General features: G+C 41.0%; 3 protein-coding genes across 3 annotated transcripts in view; all 3 read right to left on the reverse strand.

Moving 5' to 3' along the window:
- cd79a (CD79a molecule, immunoglobulin-associated alpha) overlaps positions 1–5,826 on the reverse strand; it is a 131,028-nt gene extending 125,202 nt beyond the window's left edge. The window contains exon 1 of the mRNA XM_059567900.1: positions 5,822–5,826. The gene's annotated coding sequence lies outside the window, so the exon portion shown is untranslated. The remainder of the gene's footprint in view (positions 1–5,821) is intronic.
- Positions 1,350–5,236, reverse strand: LOC132158467 (zinc finger protein 883-like). Its single transcript, XM_059567893.1, has 3 exons — positions 4,952–5,236; positions 4,101–4,599; positions 1,350–3,905 (listed from the first exon to the last, which is right to left on the reverse strand). Exons 2-3 carry the CDS (start codon positions 4,582–4,584, stop codon positions 2,497–2,499), a joined length of 1,893 nt encoding a protein of 630 aa, XP_059423876.1. The 5' UTR covers positions 4,585–4,599; positions 4,952–5,236; the 3' UTR covers positions 1,350–2,496.
- A 1,426-nt stretch (positions 5,827–7,252) lies between the features above and the next one.
- The window catches only part of megf8 (multiple EGF-like-domains 8), a 29,209-nt gene continuing 17,410 nt past the window's right edge, over positions 7,253–19,051 (reverse strand). The window contains exons 20-44 of the mRNA XM_059567901.1: positions 18,191–18,304; positions 17,997–18,080; positions 17,658–17,915; positions 17,378–17,562; positions 17,078–17,291; positions 16,503–16,743; positions 16,258–16,390; positions 15,885–16,138; positions 15,656–15,766; positions 15,449–15,567; positions 15,130–15,367; positions 14,876–15,047; positions 13,927–14,090; positions 13,691–13,826; positions 13,362–13,593; positions 13,130–13,256; positions 12,186–12,396; positions 11,599–11,813; positions 11,314–11,509; positions 10,730–10,898; positions 10,443–10,635; positions 9,740–9,910; positions 9,511–9,641; positions 9,120–9,252; positions 7,253–9,030 (exon numbers count right to left, since the gene is read on the reverse strand). Of these exons, the coding sequence (XP_059423884.1) occupies positions 7,555–9,030; positions 9,120–9,252; positions 9,511–9,641; positions 9,740–9,910; positions 10,443–10,635; positions 10,730–10,898; positions 11,314–11,509; positions 11,599–11,813; positions 12,186–12,396; positions 13,130–13,256; positions 13,362–13,593; positions 13,691–13,826; positions 13,927–14,090; positions 14,876–15,047; positions 15,130–15,367; positions 15,449–15,567; positions 15,656–15,766; positions 15,885–16,138; positions 16,258–16,390; positions 16,503–16,743; positions 17,078–17,291; positions 17,378–17,562; positions 17,658–17,915; positions 17,997–18,080; positions 18,191–18,304 (5,677 nt within the window). The 3' untranslated portion in view covers positions 7,253–7,554. The remainder of the gene's footprint in view (positions 9,031–9,119; positions 9,253–9,510; positions 9,642–9,739; positions 9,911–10,442; positions 10,636–10,729; positions 10,899–11,313; positions 11,510–11,598; positions 11,814–12,185; positions 12,397–13,129; positions 13,257–13,361; positions 13,594–13,690; positions 13,827–13,926; positions 14,091–14,875; positions 15,048–15,129; positions 15,368–15,448; positions 15,568–15,655; positions 15,767–15,884; positions 16,139–16,257; positions 16,391–16,502; positions 16,744–17,077; positions 17,292–17,377; positions 17,563–17,657; positions 17,916–17,996; positions 18,081–18,190; positions 18,305–19,051) is intronic.

The raw sequence follows: 19,051 nt of genomic DNA on the forward strand, positions 1-19,051 counted from the left end.
CAATTTTCAGATTTTGAGCAGTCGCAGTTCACAGAAAATCGTAGTGCATGATGGGTACTCTCTCTTTTTGAAAGGACTTGAAAGTCTCGACTCCTCAGTCGTTTAGTGTATGATGTTGAGTTTTTCTGTAACAATTTACAAAGTCAGCAAGTGTGTGACCACTAGTGTTTTAAAATCTGTTCATAGTGTATTCCACTACCGTTCTCACAAACAGCGTTCTTCTGTTAAAAAACGCGGGACATAGTGCAACAGAAATCAAGAACACCGAGTCCTGTGACGCATTTTAAGCCCTAAGCCCTAATTCCCGCAAAGGCTAAAAACTCGCAAGAAACGAGCTGTAATGTCAACGTTGTGCCAAAATATACAAAGGAAAATATGTAAAAGCAGCGCAAATCCACAAACAAATTCTGGGTTAAAAAAAAAAAAAGTATGATTTTATGATAATTTGACACGGAGACGAGGGAGTAACACAAACAGAACTGCATGTTACGCATTAGAAGCTGTTATACTTTTTCACTTGTTTGTGTGAAGTATCCCAGCAGGTTGTCTCACTGTGGGAAGAGTGAGAATCACAGGAGAGAAACAGATGGCACCAAAGCACATCCTAATTCCCAAATGCACACTTTGACAGATATCTGTTTCCCCCTGGTGCCCCAAAGGAAGAACTGCTACCAAAAATGTAACGTTTGTTGCCATTTCTAAAAATCGACATTCTTTATAGAGTGACTCAAGACATGACTAGTGAAAAACAGAAGTAGTGTTTATAAAACATATACTCAAAAACTAAAAAGGTTTACCTATGTTACCATGTCTCCAATGGTCATTTATGTCCGTACCCTGTAAAACAAGAAAATCATGTGAGGGAAAAAAAAAATCCTGTCATGTAATCCGTCTCAATTTTCAAAATCTATTAATTTTGGTCATCTGGCTCACCTCCCTATCACCCAATCTTTAGAAGCTGTGCTTGTTCTGACAATTATTATTACTACAGCAACAGAGGGAATTAAAACACACTCCCTTCCATACATCTCCCTGACCCTCCTCTCAGACAAGAGGCTTGCTAAATGAAAAATGGACATGCTTTAAGAAGTATTGATTCCAGCTTTAAACAAAAGGTAGACTCAATATTATTTAGCCCTAAATACATCTTTGTTATCTGTGTCGGTTCACCAGTCACGCTGCTGTCCTCGTAATCGCAGACATAAAAATAATAGAGCTATTCCCTCAACATTGACTGAAGCAGACCTGTTTGGGCCCTTTGACCAAGTGATCCATCTATTGGCTTTGAGCATTTGCACAGACGCTTTGGTTGCCTGTGCACAAGCTGAGAAGGAAAGACAAAAAGACAATTGTTTAGACAAAATGGCCATGGTTTGCATTTTGTATTTACTGTTTTAAGATAAGAATACAGTTTCAGAAGCACAGTTCAAGCCAATACAATGAAGAGAGTGCTGCGTTAAGTTTTATTTAGCGCAACTCATTTGAGGTCATCATCGATTTCAAAATAAACAGTAAACTTACGAACTTAAATATCTTACACTTTCATACTCATTTTTTTTATCACATCAGGAACACCAGTGCTTCAAAGCATAAATGTAAAAGTATTTCAACTTAACTAGACAATAATAATAAAATGATCTTACCCTCAGTATTACAAAGTATTTGGCATTGAACAGTAACATTAAATTGATCAACTACAACAATGAACGGAAAAATAACCAACCCATTACAGTACTTACTTGGTGAAAATTCAACACGCAATTCAACAGATTTACAATGCCTCCATAAAGCATTACGATAGAAAATACAAAATAGCTTTTTTGTGGCACACAAGGCATCTGAAAATATGATTAAAAATGAACGAGGCAACAGTACATAATTTCATATTAACACAAAATTGAATTAATGGAACTCCAAAATCACCACTACACAGTGTTGAAACTGAAATACAGATGATGTAATTTTGCCTTACATTTATCTTTTATTCATATTTGCAGATGCCTCTTGTACAGCAGAGAAAAAGACCTCAAATTATAGATGATGCAGCCCTTGAACGCTTCCATCATACAGCTCACAGATTAATATTAAATTAATAATAATCATAGAATATTATTAAGCCACAGCAGAAGTAAAACTCACATCTTTATTCATTCTTGTGAGCCAACAGTGTCTTTAAATGGTTAAATATGAGCTTTAAGTTATTACTTTATGCTAACGACGCCGGTTCCTTAAATAGACACTTTAAAGCACAGTTCATTTGCCAGATTTACTACCCATATTAACAACAATAATTGTAAGGCATTAAATCTATTCGATCGATCGAGAGCATGCAAAATAGCTATAGTGTTAGAACTTTTAAGGGCAGTCAGTCCAGAAAGGAAGACTATGCATCTGGATTCAGTAACGTTTAGTTTGAAATAAACTGATATCCAATTCATCAATGAACTCCCAATTCATTTTCTTCAGTGAGACTAAGATTAGACAGAAGTAGTGCAGCTATCCATCTTTATTGTGCTTCTCCATGTGTTGAGAAAGATGGTGCGAGCGAGTGAAGGTCCGGAGACACTGTGGGCAGCTGTATGGCCTCTCGCCCGTGTGTGTCAGTTTGTGTATCTTCAGGTGCTGGGGCATGAGAAAACTCTTCCCACACTCTGTACACTTGTAGGGCCTGTGGCCTGTGTGACTGCGCCTGTGCTTGCTCAGGTCGCCTGAGTTGGTGAAGCGGCGGTCACAGTCAGAACAGGCGAAGGGTTTTTCCCCCGTGTGTCTCCTCATGTGTTTGGTCAAATCGCCGGATTGAGCGTAGCTGGAGCCGCACTGCTCGCAGCAGTACGGTTTCTCGCCGGTGTGTGTTCGCATGTGGATTTTCAGGTGCGAGATGCGGTTGAAACGTTTGGTGCAGACGTTGCACTGGTACGGCCGCTCGCCCGTGTGAATGCGTAGGTGTTTCTTAAGCACATCCTCCCGTGAAAACGTCTTCATACATTCTCCACACTGCAGCATTCGCTCCGAGTTGTGCACTCTTTGGTGGACCTTCATGTACCTCAGAGCGGAGAACATCTTGCCACAGTCTGGGCATGAAAATGTTTTTTCCTTGGAGTGAATTTGTTGGTGGATGAGAAGCGTCGATCGGTGGCTGAAGCTCATCCCGCACTGGGGGCAAGGGTACGGCCTTTCACCCGTGTGGGTTCGCAGATGACATCTGAGGTGGGCCATCCTTGCGAACGCTTTACCACATTCGGGACACTCGTAAGGCCGGATTCCTGTATGTATGACTTTGTGATTCCGCAGACTCCCCATATCATGAAATCCACGGCCGCAGTCTTCGCAGACGCAAGGCTTCTCGCCAGTATGAATGCGTTTGTGTATCGTCAGGCACTGAAGTGTAGAGCAGTTCTTGCCACAGTCTCGGCACAGATAGCCACGGTCCCTGCAAATGGGTTCCTCGACACCCACCTTGGGTTTCTTCTCCTCCTCATGGCAGCGATGTGGTCCGAGACCCCAGACTCCAGCAAAGCTTTGACCACATTTAGCACAGCTAATTTGTCCATCTTTACACACCGTGGCTAAGCCATGGCATCTGTGGCAGTGGTTTTTCAGGTTGCCGATGTAATCGAAGCTGCGATCACACTGTGGGCAGGTGTAGCGTTTTCGGATAGGTTTGGGTGTAGGGAGGTGGGCTTTGCGCACATGGGTCTCCAGCTGTCTTTGAGAGAAGAACCGATAGTGGCACGATGAGCAGCTGAGCATCCTGGAAGATATTTTAGAGCAGTTGTAGACTTTGTGTTTTTTTACCCATGCTAGGTATTCGCTTCGATGGCACCATTTGAGGTGTTTTTCCAAGTATGTAAAGTCAGTGAAAGTAACAGAGCAATGAGGACACGGAAAAATCAGGGAGGAGGAAGCTGTGGAGAGGAAAAGGGACAGAAAAATATGCCAACTGATAAACAAATATCAAATATGTGTGGTCAAGTATCAAGTCAAGTGAATCTTCTTAGGTTTAGGTTGTCATCTACAAGAGGTTTATGCCTCTTGCTGTCAGCTTTAATATATGACACTGTGTGATTTGCAAGATTAGGCTTATTAAATAAATGTATTACCTGTGTTTTTCTCCAGGCAAGAATCCCCCACTGAATTTTCATCTAGCGTCTCAAGCTTCACTTCATTCCAGCTGTCATTCTCCTCCTTCACAATCAAAGCAGACTCTCTCTGCAGCACCTCAAAAATACCAGGCTCAGTTTTTACCTGAAAACTAGGTGGGTTTAAAGGGAAACAGTCTGGTTCTGTCTTAGGAACAAATGCTCTGAAAGCAGGAGGATGAGGCTGCAGATGTTGTTGGTGTTGTTCAGAGGACACCATTAGGACTCCCAAAGCTTCCAGCTCTCCCTCTTCTGGTTTGATCTGTGTGACCTCAGGACAGGTGTTCATAGCACAGTCCCGAGTGGCATTAGAGGTTTTGGTTTCATTTGTGTCAGTCCTAATGCCATCACCATTTGTTGGCAATGGCTCTTTTTCACAATTTGTCAGTTCTTTGGTTTTCTTTTTTCTGGGTGATTTTCTTTTCTTCAGCAATTTAGCGTTCATCTTCTTGTGCACAACCTAAAGAAATGTTTGAGAAGGACATTAATATAGTTTTACGGTTTTATTTACAATATATTCCTGGTATAGCATTTATACTAACGTTATGTTTTTAGAAGTATAATTTCTTATTTTTAAGGATAACGCAGACGGATAGGTGGAGGATTCTCCTTTCTAATATCAAAATCCAATATCGAGTAACATAATCTGAATTAAAACAGACAAAGGCTGGTTTGTGTTTTTCAGCAGGGAGGTTTAACCATGAAGGTTCATAATAGCCCAGGTTCACAATAGCTCATATTAGCGGGTTGCAGACATGCAGATGTAAACAGAAGTGTAGTGTTGACTTAAATGAAGCACAAAATGTTCTTACCGGAAATATTAAAGCTTTAGTTTATCTGCTGCATTTAGGCAGCAATGAATATTCGATTGGACTGCAGACTGTCACAGCCCTCAGTGTACAGCATCCTACAGCTCAAACAGGCATCTTACACATCCACTGCTAAAACCACACCAACTCGCCTGCTTATACTAGTGACAGTATAGCTATAAAAGACCTATAGCAGTTTGCATTAACCCCGTTTTTCAGGTCTGAAATACGTTATATCGATGCTGCTTATAGATACTAGGTAAAGCCAGAAACGATAACACGTTTCAAAATAAGGTCAACGCTGACGCCTCCTTTCAAAATAAAAGTTCCTGAACCCTTTTTTGTTGTAGGATTTTAGTGGACATATTTAAAGCTTCCTATTTATAAAATAATTCTAAACTCTTTAAAATCCCGTACTTTCATACCGTTTTCTTAGCATCTATGTAATAGAGATAAATCCACATAACACAAGAGTAATAAGAGTCTAATTTCAATCATAACTCAATTTAAATCAAATGTGCAGCTACTGTTTTTGGTTTTATACTGCAGTAGGAATCATTGGTTTCATTTTTAGAGGAAGTGTCAAATCGGGTAAAAAAAACAACAACAAAAACAACAAACCGTGGTAACCATTAATGGATGATATTTTATTATGGACAAACCGCTGTCAAGCATCAAAGGCATGTTCAGCAGCCACACTAAAAACTGTAAAAGAATTTGAAAATGTCTGGACCGAACACAAAGCTTTCTTTACCATATTCAAACACAAATCTGTTTTTGGTATTGTGCATAATTTATAGCACTATCACTTTTTCTGGTTTAACCTAACAAATTAACCAATTTATCTTAAAATTGCTTTCTCTGGAGTGGAATCCCAGATAAACATATGGCTTCTCCTATAATGTTTCTGTTATTTACATTAATCATAACATCAAATGAACACTTTTCACTATGACTTCAATTCTTAAAAAAAGGATCTTTCTACACCAACCTGTCCTTTATAAATACCAGTCAGATTACACTCAGAAAGTAACAGTCAAGCAAAAAGAAACAAATTGCAATAAAGCAAAACAATGGAATTTCCTTATAAATGGCAATACAGTAACAAACTTTAGTATTATCACTGTTTTCTCCTCTTCATTACTTAATAGTGTCTCACCAGGAGCATTCTATATTTAAATGTTTCAAATTTCCATTGGACTTTTAGTTCTCATATATCTAGTGAAACATAACCCATCACTGAAATGAAAATGCTGCAGCAACCCAGCTTGTGTGATAAATTTCATTAATCATCGGAAATAACACATTAGCACATTGATAATACATGCTGTAAGCTTTACTTTAAAAAATAAAGTAATATGAAATTAGTAGTGTAAGAAAGGGGAAAAATAAAATAGTATCCTTCATTTCCTACACAATGTAAGAAAAATGTAACGTTCCTTCTTAATCAGCTTATTCCTTCATATATATATATACACACACACAATTGCAGCACTAAAGATTAATGGCCTAAACTCAAACAGAAATTAAATCCTAAATTTAATACAAAAAGAGTTTGAGGATTCTGTCACACAGTTATATTAACATCTGGTCAAGGCAAAGTGAGTAAAGGTCATGTAATTAATGCAAACAAAAAAGATGTGTAATCATAAAATGTTGACTGGTGGTGTGAAATGCATCTTCAGTCTGAATATGTATAAAAATAAGCCAATGGCTCACCATGAAACAGATCTATTGACTAGATTCAAATCTGCTATATTACAGGAAGCATGGACCAATCACAGCCATGACAAAATACCAGTAACAAAACCACAACAACATTTTTTTTTTTAAAAACATCTGTGCCAGTTTTTTTTCAGACAATCAATGTTTTGCACATTCAAGCAGACATGTTGCACCATCTCTTGGTTTGGATGGCAGTTCAGATTGTCACATGAGGATATAAAGCACATTGGTTCAGCTGCAAAGACAACTTTTTCACTGGTCGATGTCATGCCATAGTCAACAGCTTGTCCAGCTGATTTCAGTAGTGTATATAGGACAAAAAAATGAAGCAACAAAGCTTGGAGATAGGAGTAGTGCATTGCATAAAGGTTGCTGCTTCATGTCAATATGGAGCTTTTAGCAGTGATAAACAAGTAAATGACACCTAATAATTAATTACAGTATATGTACAAATCACATTTCCTATTATTCACCTTGTTCCTCTCTTGTAACAAATGCATGCCTTTTGTAACCCTCAACAGAGCAAACCAAAAAAATTGTCATAATTTACTCGTTTAAAAATGAGAAAAAAGTTCTACACAATGAAAGTCAATGGGGTCCAAAATTGTTTGGTAAAAAGTCAGTTTCAATGTCCTTTGGTTTTGGAACCCATTGATTTTCTTTGTATGGACAAAAACATTTCTTTAAATAATCTTCTTGTGTGTTGCGCAGAAGAAAGTCATGTTTGGAACGACATGAGGGTGAGTAAACAATGAAAAAACTTTCATTTTGGGGTGGACTGTCCCTTTAACATCTCTGCAACTTCCTTTGTCGTTTCTGTTCACTCTCATGATTGTTTTTTCCTTTTCAATCTGTTTTTCCCTCATCACAGTACGTTCTCTTCACATGGCCATGGTGGTTAGATGCTGATGGCCCAACAAGCCTTTTCGGCCACCCCCGGTGCCAGGATGCGTTCCCGCTCCTCCATGTCCACAGTATTCCTGCAAATTCTGCCTCAAAGTGACAAGTGCCGAACCTAAGCAGGCCCGGTTGGGAGCAAGGATGCCTCCTGGCAGCTGTATAAGCACGGTGGCCACCCCTGCCATCCCGTCATCTGTGGGCTCCAGAGTGATTGGCCCAACTTTGAAGGACGAGTACGAAAAGCCCATGAGCTGGGACAAGAAGGGGTCGGAGCGACAGAAATGCTGGTAGCTGCCGTGTGAGGACGGGTGATGGTGGTGGTGATGCAAGGTCGGGTTTGCAGTAGAGCTGGGTGCGTAGTGGTGAGTGTTCAGGTAGTGCAGTGGAAGGTGCTGTCCGTTGTTGCCTCCACTCAGAGCGAGATGGTGGTGGTGATGAGTGACAGTGCCTGTGCCGGGGTCGTGTTTGTAGGACAGAGCTACTGTTCGTCCCCTCTGGCCCATCACCATGCCACTGAGTTTGCCTGTCCGGATGTGGGCGAGGGACACGGTGCTCCCCCCTCCAGCCGAGGGCAAGTAAACCAGCTGCGGCTCCTCTGGCTCTAGGTAGATGGTGAGTTTAGCAAACGGCCGAGAGGCCATCTTTGTCATCTCTTGAATGTGGCGCCGCTGCTCACGGCGGAAGTCTAAGAACTGCTTGACTTTCCAGAGCAGCACACAGACGGAAAGGAAGAGGAAAAAGCAGGAAAAGAAAACAGAGAAAAAGACAAAGAGATCGATGTGGGCCTGGTCCTGTCGGAGAAAGAGGAGACCTTGGGATTCTCCGTTATGAGTATCTGTGCCCACGCCACGCAGGGCGATATAGAAGCGGCTGGATTTGAGCGAGTGCACTTCATGTGGGAAAGTGATGACCACACGGTCCCGTACGCCACGTACGATCAACACCGTCTGTGGCTTCCACACGGTGATATAGGTTATGAGATCTTCGGTTCGTTCTTCCCGTATTTCACGTTCTGTTCCGTGTGACTTTGTGGACTGCAATGTGCCGAGTAATGCTGACGAGGAGTTCGCAAACACCTTCATGGGTGACGGTGGTGCGAGAGGAACCTCCTTTTCTCGTGAAGTGGTCGCAGAGGTGGCCTCGTCCTCGATCTTGATGGTATGCACACCGGTCTGGCGGTCGACCCCTACAATGAATGTATCATGCGAATTGGACACATAGACCTCAACCTCTCCAAACGTAACGTCTATGGTGACGCGGATATCAACGTTAGTGAACTTGGGCTGGGCTGAAAAGAACACGGTGCGGCCCCTGAGCAGATTGCGGATGTTAGGCTCATGGAAGCAGTTGACCTGTGATGTGGGGTCGAAGCAGCATTCATTGTCCACATTGAACTGCCGGTAGCACTGCCGCCCATTAACCGGATTGCCGTTGAATGAGTCTTTGCATTTTGCACACTGTAAGTAGAATAAACAGGATTTCATACAAGGTCTTATTTGTGACATATGGAGTGTAATGTCATTGGTTGTAATGAACTGGCCGTTACCTGCTGTCTGTAACACTCTTTGCGGTCATTTTGTGGGCTGCTCAGACAGGATGAGGTTTCAGTGTTGTTCTGGCAGGGGCAGCCAGTGCCATCATGTTCATTACACGTGTCTGCATGGCCATTACACTGACATCTACAAACAAACAATAGGAAGGAATGGAAATACTGATGTTAGATCCAGAAACATTAATTGTTTTACAATGTGATGTGAAAACCTTTGAGATGGAGACATTTTTCTATCTCTAGCATGCTTGTGAGGCGCTAACTTCTGAAAGTCCAATTTTATAATAATATATTGCATATATTGCAACTTGGAAGAATAAAAGTGGCAAACACCTAAATAAATACTGGAGCACAATTATAGCCAATGCAAATTTTCTGATACACTTACTTCTCACACTTCCCTTGCAAAAGGAAGTAGCCACTGAGACAGCTCTCACACTTATCCCCCACACTGTTGTTCTGACAGCTCACACACACAGCATTGTCCTCAGTAGGGCCTTCTGTTGCCCATTGTTCAATCTGAGAAGCAAAAGCATATAATGAATGACTCAGGCCCTGCATCAACACTTCACATACCGAATACAGAAAGGAAAGATGATTTCCAAAGAATTGCTCACACTCGCACGGTCCAGTGGATAGTCTTTTGGATTTTCCATTGCCCTCCGATGCTCCTCTTTGGACAGACATATATCGCTGTTTCCTCTGCAGAATTCACGACAGGCACGACACATTCCACCTCCCACTGCTGAGCCCACAAACAAGGGCTTGCACTTTTCACAGTGCTGACCCTAAAAATAAGAAAGAAATAGAGGTGACTTGTTGTCAAATAATATCACAAACATAGTATTACTGCTGTCTTGTTTTGAAGGGAATACTTTTCTGCAAGGACACATTAAATCAATTAATTTGATCAAAAGTTACAGTAAATAATTTTATAATGATATATAAGACCTCTTCTTTCAAATGAATGCTGTTAGAACTCTTTTCATCAAGGAATCCCTTAAAAAAAGGCATTATTAGCAGCACGGCTTTTAAACTGTAATAATAATAGGAAAAGTTGCTTGATTGATGCAGATCAGAAAGCATAGCAGAATGATTTCTTAAGGATCATGAGACACCGAAGACTGGAGTAATGGCTACTAAAATAATGACTTATTTTAAATTGGCAATGTTTCCCAATATTACTGTTTTTACCACTTCTTTATTACATAAATTCAGCATTGTTGAGCATAAGAGACTTCTAAACAGTATGCAATATATGAGGATATTTTCATGTTATTCATATTTTCAATAAAAATATACAATAAAACGCTTCAGTACCTTTGTGTTATTCTCGCACTCTAGACAGGCGTCCAGCTGAGAGATGCTTTTACAGTTACTGTGTTTATTACAGCCGCACTGTGAGGAGCAGTTCTCTCCAACAAACCCAAAGTGACACTGACAGACTCCTGGGGACACACAGGTCCCATTAACACAGCCCTGAGCGCACACTGGCTCACACTGGCCCAACACACTGAATAAGAGAGTGAGAGAAGAAAACATATATGAACTACTCAACCGTGGCAAAGTCAGTGCTATTGTTTGAGAATGAAAGCTGTTAAATATACCTGCTGAGTACGTAGCCCTGTCTGCAGGTGCAGTGGTAGCCTTCAGGCAGATCGTGGCAGTCTTGAGTGATGTTACAGTGGTGGTGTCCATTGGCACACTCGTCCTCTTCTGGGCAATGCAGGAAGGACCAGCTACTGTTCCACTGTGGGCAAAAAGCCTCGCTCACACCTGCAGTAAGTAGAGAGTAGAAAGACAATTAAGTTTTAATCCCATAAAAACAAAAAAATGATACTTGATTCTTACTGGTCAATCATGTCAATGAGCACTCAAATACTTTTGTATATTGTAAGTAACAGGATATTTAACAGCAACACACTATTACAACTTTTTTGTCTCCTATTTATTTCACTCTTCAGCCTCTCTCCCTTTCTAACACATATTAGAATAACTAATTTTTGCCATCTTGTGGCTCAAAACGATTAATTTATGACTGTCCCCATCATTTCTGCAATAATGAGCAACCGACTGTACCCACATGAAAACATCCAACAATTCAGCCTTCAGTTCTACTCATTACCTAATCATAAAATCAGTGTCATTATTTTCACTAGCTTAATCTGCAGAAAGACATAAATACATGTACCATTCAGTCCTCCCTGAAGACAGCGTCCTGCCCCGTTTCCACCACGGACAGCACACCAGCCACACTGTGGCCTGGAAATGCACTGAGAGCACTGAGTGAGCTGGAAGCACTGGGGAGAGCAGGAGTCTTCATCCATGAGCAAACGGCCACACTGACCAGCCTCACAGCGCAATGGAACAAAGGAGGGGCTCATACACTGGAGAAGAAAGAGGACAGGTGACGAGGTTACTGGTCGGACTTCTTGTAGAAAGTTACAGAGTTGGAACAAACTTTATAAAATGTTACCTGCTGCAGTGCCATGCTCCATACACAACGTTGCCAGCCTCCATCAGAGCCACGAGAGCTTAAACACTGGCTGCAGGTTTTGATTTCATGGCAGGGTTCAGGGCAAGGCATTGGTGGAGAGGACTCCACTTGCATAGGAGACACGTTGAGCAAGGCATAGCTGAAACAAGTCCAGTCGTAAGTTGGGTTCACACTCAGGATACGTCTGGTCTCACCTGAATGGTTAAACCAAGAGTCAAAACATCAACTACAAGCGGTTTTTGCTGGCCTTCATAAAAAGAGATGTTTAAATTTGTACAACTTTGCATTGGCTATGGAATTTGTTTGTATGGGGAAGACAACATTTTCTGCAAGAGAACGCAAAATTGGTGAAGAAAATGATAGGAGGTGGAAGGAAATCCTATATTTCAACATTTTTGCAAGCAAACTCAAATCTTCTTGGGAAGCGTAATACTTTTGCAAGAGAATGCTAAAGTTGAGAACAAATCCAACAGCTTTGAAATATAACTTTTCCTCCCATCTCATATTTTTTTCCTTCCTCCCCGCATGTCTCCACAGAATTGTGCTCACTGTGTGGTCGCTCTTACCTGTACGTTTGAACTGGCGTGTCCACATGCATTTCACAGAAGCTGTGCATTTGGGGCAGTCAGAAGCCTCACAGCTGGTCTCAGTGCAGTTACTGGAGAGGAAGATCTCTCTTTGGTTTATCCTGCAGTCATGCTCCGATGTGCAACTTACTGAGCTGCTGATACATGCTCCCTCAGGACAGTTTGTGCACCACTTACACTGCAGAGCAGGCTGAAAGATGGAGAGAATTTCAAGCCATTTTTTAATTAGAAGATCAGCTTTAACTAATTAGTCTTAAACCTTCATTTTGATCTTATTGATCTTAGAAAGTGTTTGGGGTCAGTAGGATTTTTTATTTAAAGAAAATAATAAGCAAGGACGCATTAAAAGTGATACAAAATCACAGTAAAAATCTAAAAGAATTTTACATTGTTAGAAATGAAAATTTTAAATTCATGCTGTTCTTAATTTTTTATTCAAGTAATCCTGAAAAATGTATAAGTTTCCACAAAAAAAAAAATATTAAGCAGCCGTTTTCAACATTGATATTTATAAGGAATGTTTCTTGAGCACCAAATCAGCATATTAAGATAATTTCAGAAAGATCATGTGACTGAAGACTGGAGTAACAACTGCTGACGATACACCTTTACCATCACAGAAATAAAAACTACATTAAAACATTAAAATTATTTTAAACTGTAATAACACTTCACCTCACCATTTTTAATGTATTTTCTGATCAAATGAATGCAGCATTGGTGAGCATAAAAGACTTTAAAAAAAAAAGAAAGAAATAAAAATGTACAGACCACAAACCTTTGAACAATACTGTACACAATATGATTTCATATTTTCACTGCACAATAAAAAACCTAAATCTGTTAATTAGATATGGTTTGGCTATGTAGTGCTTTTACTAAATTGCTCGGTCTTAAAATACTACACCATGTGATGATCGTACCTGCATAGGGCTGGAAAATGTTTTAGGATGGCGGGCCAGACATTCGCTGCAGGTCTTGAGTCTGCGGCACTGATCTGGGGAACGAGGAGTGGGAGAACAGGTAGCCTGTCCAATAGCACAACCCAGTCTATTAAACAAAAAAGAGTAGAGGATATATAGTCATTAAAAAAAAACATTCTGCATAGCCATAATAGCCTCCTGTGAATAAAGATGATACTAGTTCCTGTAGTACCTTTCTGCAGTGTCTGACGAAGCACAGGTACCTCTGCACCACACACAGCTACCAGTGCTGCTGTTACAGGCCTCAGGGGTGGACAGCAGGATGCAGGGGTCACTAGGCAAGGAAAGAGTCAAAAGTCGCCCCAGCGTCACTCCATTAAAACCTCCAGACAGGAACAGGCGGCCACCCCACCCAGTCATAGCCAAGGAAACCGAACGGTTTACAGGTTCACCCACCGAGGACACTAGAGAAATGGTACAAGAAAAGGCAACACCATTCTGTCAGTAAACACAGACTACCAAGAGCATAATTAATATACTGTATGCAGACATGACTTTTACCTGGCTGTATCCATGTGTTACAGTTGATCTGATAGAGAGAAACTGTGTTGCTATAATCCTCTTCCCCTGTCCTGCCTCCAACAATTACCATGGTGTCCTTCAATAAAGCTGCCGCATGGAAGAAACGTGAGAGAGGCTGGAGAAAAGAAAAGAGAGATGATTCGTGTCATCTACATGCCAAACTGCTAATAACATTCATCATTCTGCCCGACTTTTTTTTTTTTTGTTATAGTTACCTTGTTTCCCTGAGAGGGCACCAGTAAAGACCAAGTAAGATTGGGGTAATAAAGACTGTAAAGTTCTCCTGAGGGTTCTACAGCTTCGACGTGGAAACGGTAACCACCAAACACATACACAGCATCAGTCTGTTCATGATACACTGCTGAATGGCCATAAAGACCTGAAAAGGTGGAGGATAGAAAAAGAATTAAATCAGGAGTGTAGAGCTGTTTAACTTCATCATAATATTGAAACGTTTTCCCATTATTGGTGAAGAAAGTGAAGAATAAAGGATAGAAATGTGTCACAACTGAGTAACAACAATAAATAAAACTTATTATATGTATTTGTTTTTGGCTGTGTTTCAAAAACATCAATGTGAAAAGAAAATTGCTTAAGTCTGAAAAAATATTACTAGGTACACTAGTACACTACAAAAATATTTTATTTATATATATATATTTTTTTTTCCAAAGTATTTTATGGTCACAGAGGTGCCATTTATTTCACCAAAAATACTGTACAAATTGTAATATTGTGAAATATTATTACAGTTTAAGATAACTGTGTTAAAATGTAACTTATTCCTGTGACATCAAAGCTAAAATTACTCTTCATGATCTTATATGCTGATGCGGAGCTTATGAAATTAATTTAATGCACCCCTCCTAAAAGTATTCATATTTTCTTCCAAAAAAAATTTAACTGTAGTGTATACTTCTGTATACTATAGCATACTATAGTATATTTATAAAAAAACTAACTACGTTATTGTAAAAAAACTAACTATGTTATTGTAAACCATTTCAATAAATGATTTCTTCACGATGAGTAAAGGTATTAAGCTTGAACATTAAGTGAACAAAACAGGCAATTAAACTGTTAAGTGCAATTATTTGTAAGACAATTAACTGTCAGACCAAATGTCCCATTTGTGGCAGAAAAAGTGCAGTGTTCAATCTGCACCTGTAGGGGGTGTGCCAGTGTGTGGAGCGATAGTCCAGTTCCCAGACTGAGGATTAAACTCCAGCAAATGATGATTAAAGCCATTCTCTGGTGAGTAACCTCCAATCAGCAGCACAGATGAGCCTCTTCGCACAGTTAGAGTGTGTCCAGCCACAGGGGGAAGCACTGAGCTCTAAACATAGATGTCAGTTAACACTCATAACACAGCTGAAGAGGAGCACAAGAGCACTGTGAGGATATTCAACATGCAATACCTTATACTGCTTCCACACCAGACTGCTGAGATTCAGACACCATGTGTCATTTGCAACACCTTTCTTTGTGACCCCACCCACCACAAACATTAAACTGTGAGTGGCTGCCTGGGAGCCAGAGAACGGGTCATGATTATACACCAGAGCAGAGGCATGATGGTAACGGGACAGGGTCATTGTATTTTCCTCCACTGAACTGGTCAACATTTGAGTCCAGCGACGATCAGCCACGGAATACCTAGACCAATAAAAATGTATTATGGAAATATGTGTAAAAAAAACTATATTACAAAATCAAGTACAATATACAAGAATTTACCTGTAAACATTTCCCAGGATGCCCTCTGGGAGTGAGAGGCCTCCATACATCCAAAGAGTGCCCTGTGGCCCGGACACAAGGGAGTGACCCATCCTCTGGAGGAACCTGTGTGCCTTATTCTGTGGAAGAAAATAAAACAGAAAATTGAGAGAGCCTGTAAAAACAGAGACTCATTTCTGTAGTCTTGAAGGAGAAAGTTAATCTCACTGCAGAGAGCTGAGTGTCGAGCAAGGTTTCCCAAACCAGGCTGTCTGAGTCCGAGATAGAAGAACAGTCTGATCCAGCCCAGCCTTCTATACACACACACAGGCCAAGGGTCTGTAAAAGCGCGTGCAAACATGTAAGATGAGAACTGTGGAACATACCTAAAATGCAATTTAGTGTGCTTCTTATGTTCTAAAGCGAAACAACTGGCTTCAATAAGAATGTCACACACCATGTTGCAAATGCCTCTGCCTTCCTCTGCTCCACAATTCCCTGGACAGACAGGACGGTCACACTGTGGACCACCAAAACCATGAGGACATTCACAGAGCCCGTTTACACACTGAGCTCCTGCCTGGCACTCGAGTGAGACGGCTGTACCCTCTCCAGAACTTGCATTTCCACATCGCTTCACCCAGAACGAGGCATTAAAACCCTGAGCACGTCCTGAGGTAACATTTGCTTCAAAATACACAGATACCACCCCTAGAGGAGAAGAAATCACCTAATTTATCATGACATGGTGCCACATTGAAAGTTATATCTAACTTTGCTTTGTATGTGATAAAAAAAAAACACAATTCAGTCCTTAGTTTTTTAAGCACCTGATGTAGCCTCAACAGTAATTGGCTCCATTCTCGTTGTCCCGCAAAATGCTCCAATAAGGTTGTGGTCAGAGTGCACAACATCACTGCTGAGGAATTGTGGCAAGCCGTCAAACACGTAAACATAGGAGTTCTGTTGGATAATGAAATGCAAACATTTCTGGTCAAAATATTGCTGGTAACTATATTTTTTATGCTGTTTTGACAGTAAGTTGCAGATTAATTATGTGGAATAATCAACTCACTGTGCACTGTGTGTGTGAATCCGGGTGCCAGGTCAGCGCCACGGGTGGGCATGACTGCCCTGGCATGCATGGGGCCAAATCCTGGGACACAGAGAGGACCCACAAGCAGTGAGAGAGCCCACCATGGCCACCGACCGCTCCATGCCACCCCAGAGAGGACGAGAGGGACAGGGGTATAGAAGAGGAAGAAGAAAGCAGAACAGAGCGACCCTGACACTGCCTGAAACAGGTACCATTGTTCCTGTGAGAGAAATGTGAATTTCAATGTCACATATTGTATAAAAGTGTTGTATTTTAGGACTAGGCCAAAAATCCCACAGACTTCCATAGTATGTAACTGCTTAACATTTTACAAAAATAACTTCTAAAGAAGAAAAAAAATAGATTTGAAGCTGCATGAGAGAGCACATGATGATGACCGTTTTAATTTTTTGGTGATCTATCCCTTTAACTTTGAGATCAAATAATCAGCAGGCACCCAAATGAAAACCCCTGGTTTATGTCACATTTTCATCTGCCCTCGAATTTGGAGACACCTTCCTCACCAAGTAAACAGAGCTAATTCTCAGACTTACCTGGGGTCTCCATAGTATCCGGGCAGGCAAGATTCACAGTGTGGGCCTTGGGTGTGGTGAGTACAGTAGCACTGGCCGGTCTGGTTATGGCAGAACCCTTGTAGAGCGTCACCATGGCCATTACACTGACAGGGAATGCAACCTTCACCCCCTGCCAAAGCAGAGCCAAAACTACCAGGCTTGCAGTGCTCACAGTGTGGCCCTGTTGTCCAGTCTGAGGAAGGAAAGAAAAATATAGTAGCTTATGGTTACTAAAAGGATAAAAGGAGTCCTGGGTTAACACACAGGAAGGATCTTTACCCTGGCACTGATCACAGATCCCTGGAGCTGTAATACAAGTGCTGTGGAAGTTACATCCACAATCAACATCACACTCCACTCCGCTCAGCACCAGAGTGGCTGGATCAGAGGTCCAACCCAAAGAGCACTCGCACTCAAACCGAGGACTCCCGCTGCACCGGCCTTGGCGGCACTCGTTATAACATCTGAGAGAGAGCATGAACATGATTATATATTACAAGCATGTACTATGATGATGAAATAGATCAACCCTCGCAACAGTGTCAACAGAAAGTCTCACGTCTGGTTGCAGTGGTGAACTCCATCTCCTGTGAAGCCTCTCTCACAGTGACACTCGTAGGAGGTTGGGGTGTTGACGCAGGTAGCGGAGGGATGGCAGGTATGCAAGCCCAAGCGACACTCCTCCACATCCGGACAGGATGGATAGGACCAAACAGCATCTCCGTCTCCTTCCATCCCTTCCATCAGCTCCAGCTCCAGCTCCATCTCCATCTCGAGCTCCATTAACCGAGGGGGTGATAAAGTTTGAGGCTCAGGGCTGGTGGAAGAAAGAAGAGATGTAAATCATATCAAATGACACATTCATTTAGACACTAGGCATAAATTGTTTCAATCTTACCTGCTGGCTTTCACTTCAGCTACAGCCATACTACAGTTAACAGCCGAGGGGTCATCCATCCCACCCCAGTCACCTCTCAAACACCTGTGAAGAACCAGAGGGGCAGGATGTAATACAAGAAGGAAAACAGTGATCAGAAGTGTTACTGAAGATGATGGTTGTTTGGTGTATTCACAGACACGTTCCTACCCTACCTGCCGATAGTGGGGTTGTTGTAGTCTCCACACCAGCCGCACTGAAACGTCTGCAGACACTCTGAACAGGTGCCAAGAGCAGAGCACTGCTTACACTGAGGGACAGAGTGAACACTGGAGAGAGAAGATCAGAGGACAATTTTCAGCAAAAGCATTAAAAGCCTATGCAGTATAATACAACAAAAACTATTGAAGGATAAGCAATGAAGAAAAGTCATTATAATTGTTATGAATATTATTTCAGTAGTAATATTTTGCTATCTTATTTTTACAGTTATAACAATTACATTAATAACAAAATTTCACAATATTAATTATATTCACATTGACTGGGTTCCAAAAGAACAACATTGTAAATGTAAGGTAATGACACTAAAGTCCGCGTCCATTGTTTAATCATTTTGTGACGGTTAAAATATTTTAAGTGAACTGTCTAGACATTTTTCAATTATTCAGTCAGTCATTTACAGTTTAAACCACACAAAGGAATCTAGTAAAATTGTGTCATCATTTACTCCCCTTCACGTTTGCCCTGTTTGACTTTGATGATGAAAGATGAAAAATGAACTTGAAACTTGAAAGATGATATGTTGGTAAAAAAAAAAAAATTTCAGTTCCCATGTCTTCCATTAAATTAACAAAAAAAAAAAACACATACAATGAAGCTAATGGGAAGCTTAATGGTTTGATTATCAACATTCTTCAGAACATGTTTTTTTTTAATATATATATTCCACAGAAGAAAGAATGTCAAACAGCTTTGGAACGTCATGAGGCCGAGTAAATAATGACAGCATTTTTATTTTTGGGTAACCATTTTCCTGGACATCTAAGCAACAGCAATATGAGATAAAAGTTAAT

The sequence above is a fragment of the Carassius carassius genome, chromosome 15 (genome assembly GCF_963082965.1).
Source record: "Carassius carassius chromosome 15, fCarCar2.1, whole genome shotgun sequence".
NCBI classification, from domain to species: domain Eukaryota; kingdom Metazoa; phylum Chordata; class Actinopteri; order Cypriniformes; family Cyprinidae; genus Carassius; species Carassius carassius.

Excerpts from the sequence above, each read along its gene's own strand:
- LOC132158467 (XM_059567893.1), bottom strand. The coding sequence starts at position 4,584 with ATGAACGCTAAATTGCTGAAGAAAAGAAAATCACCCAGAAAAAAGAAA. Across the intron at positions 3,906-4,100 it reads TTGCCTGGAGAAAAACACAG|CTTCCTCCTCCCTGATTTTT; the intron begins GTAATACATTTA and ends TCCTCTCCACAG.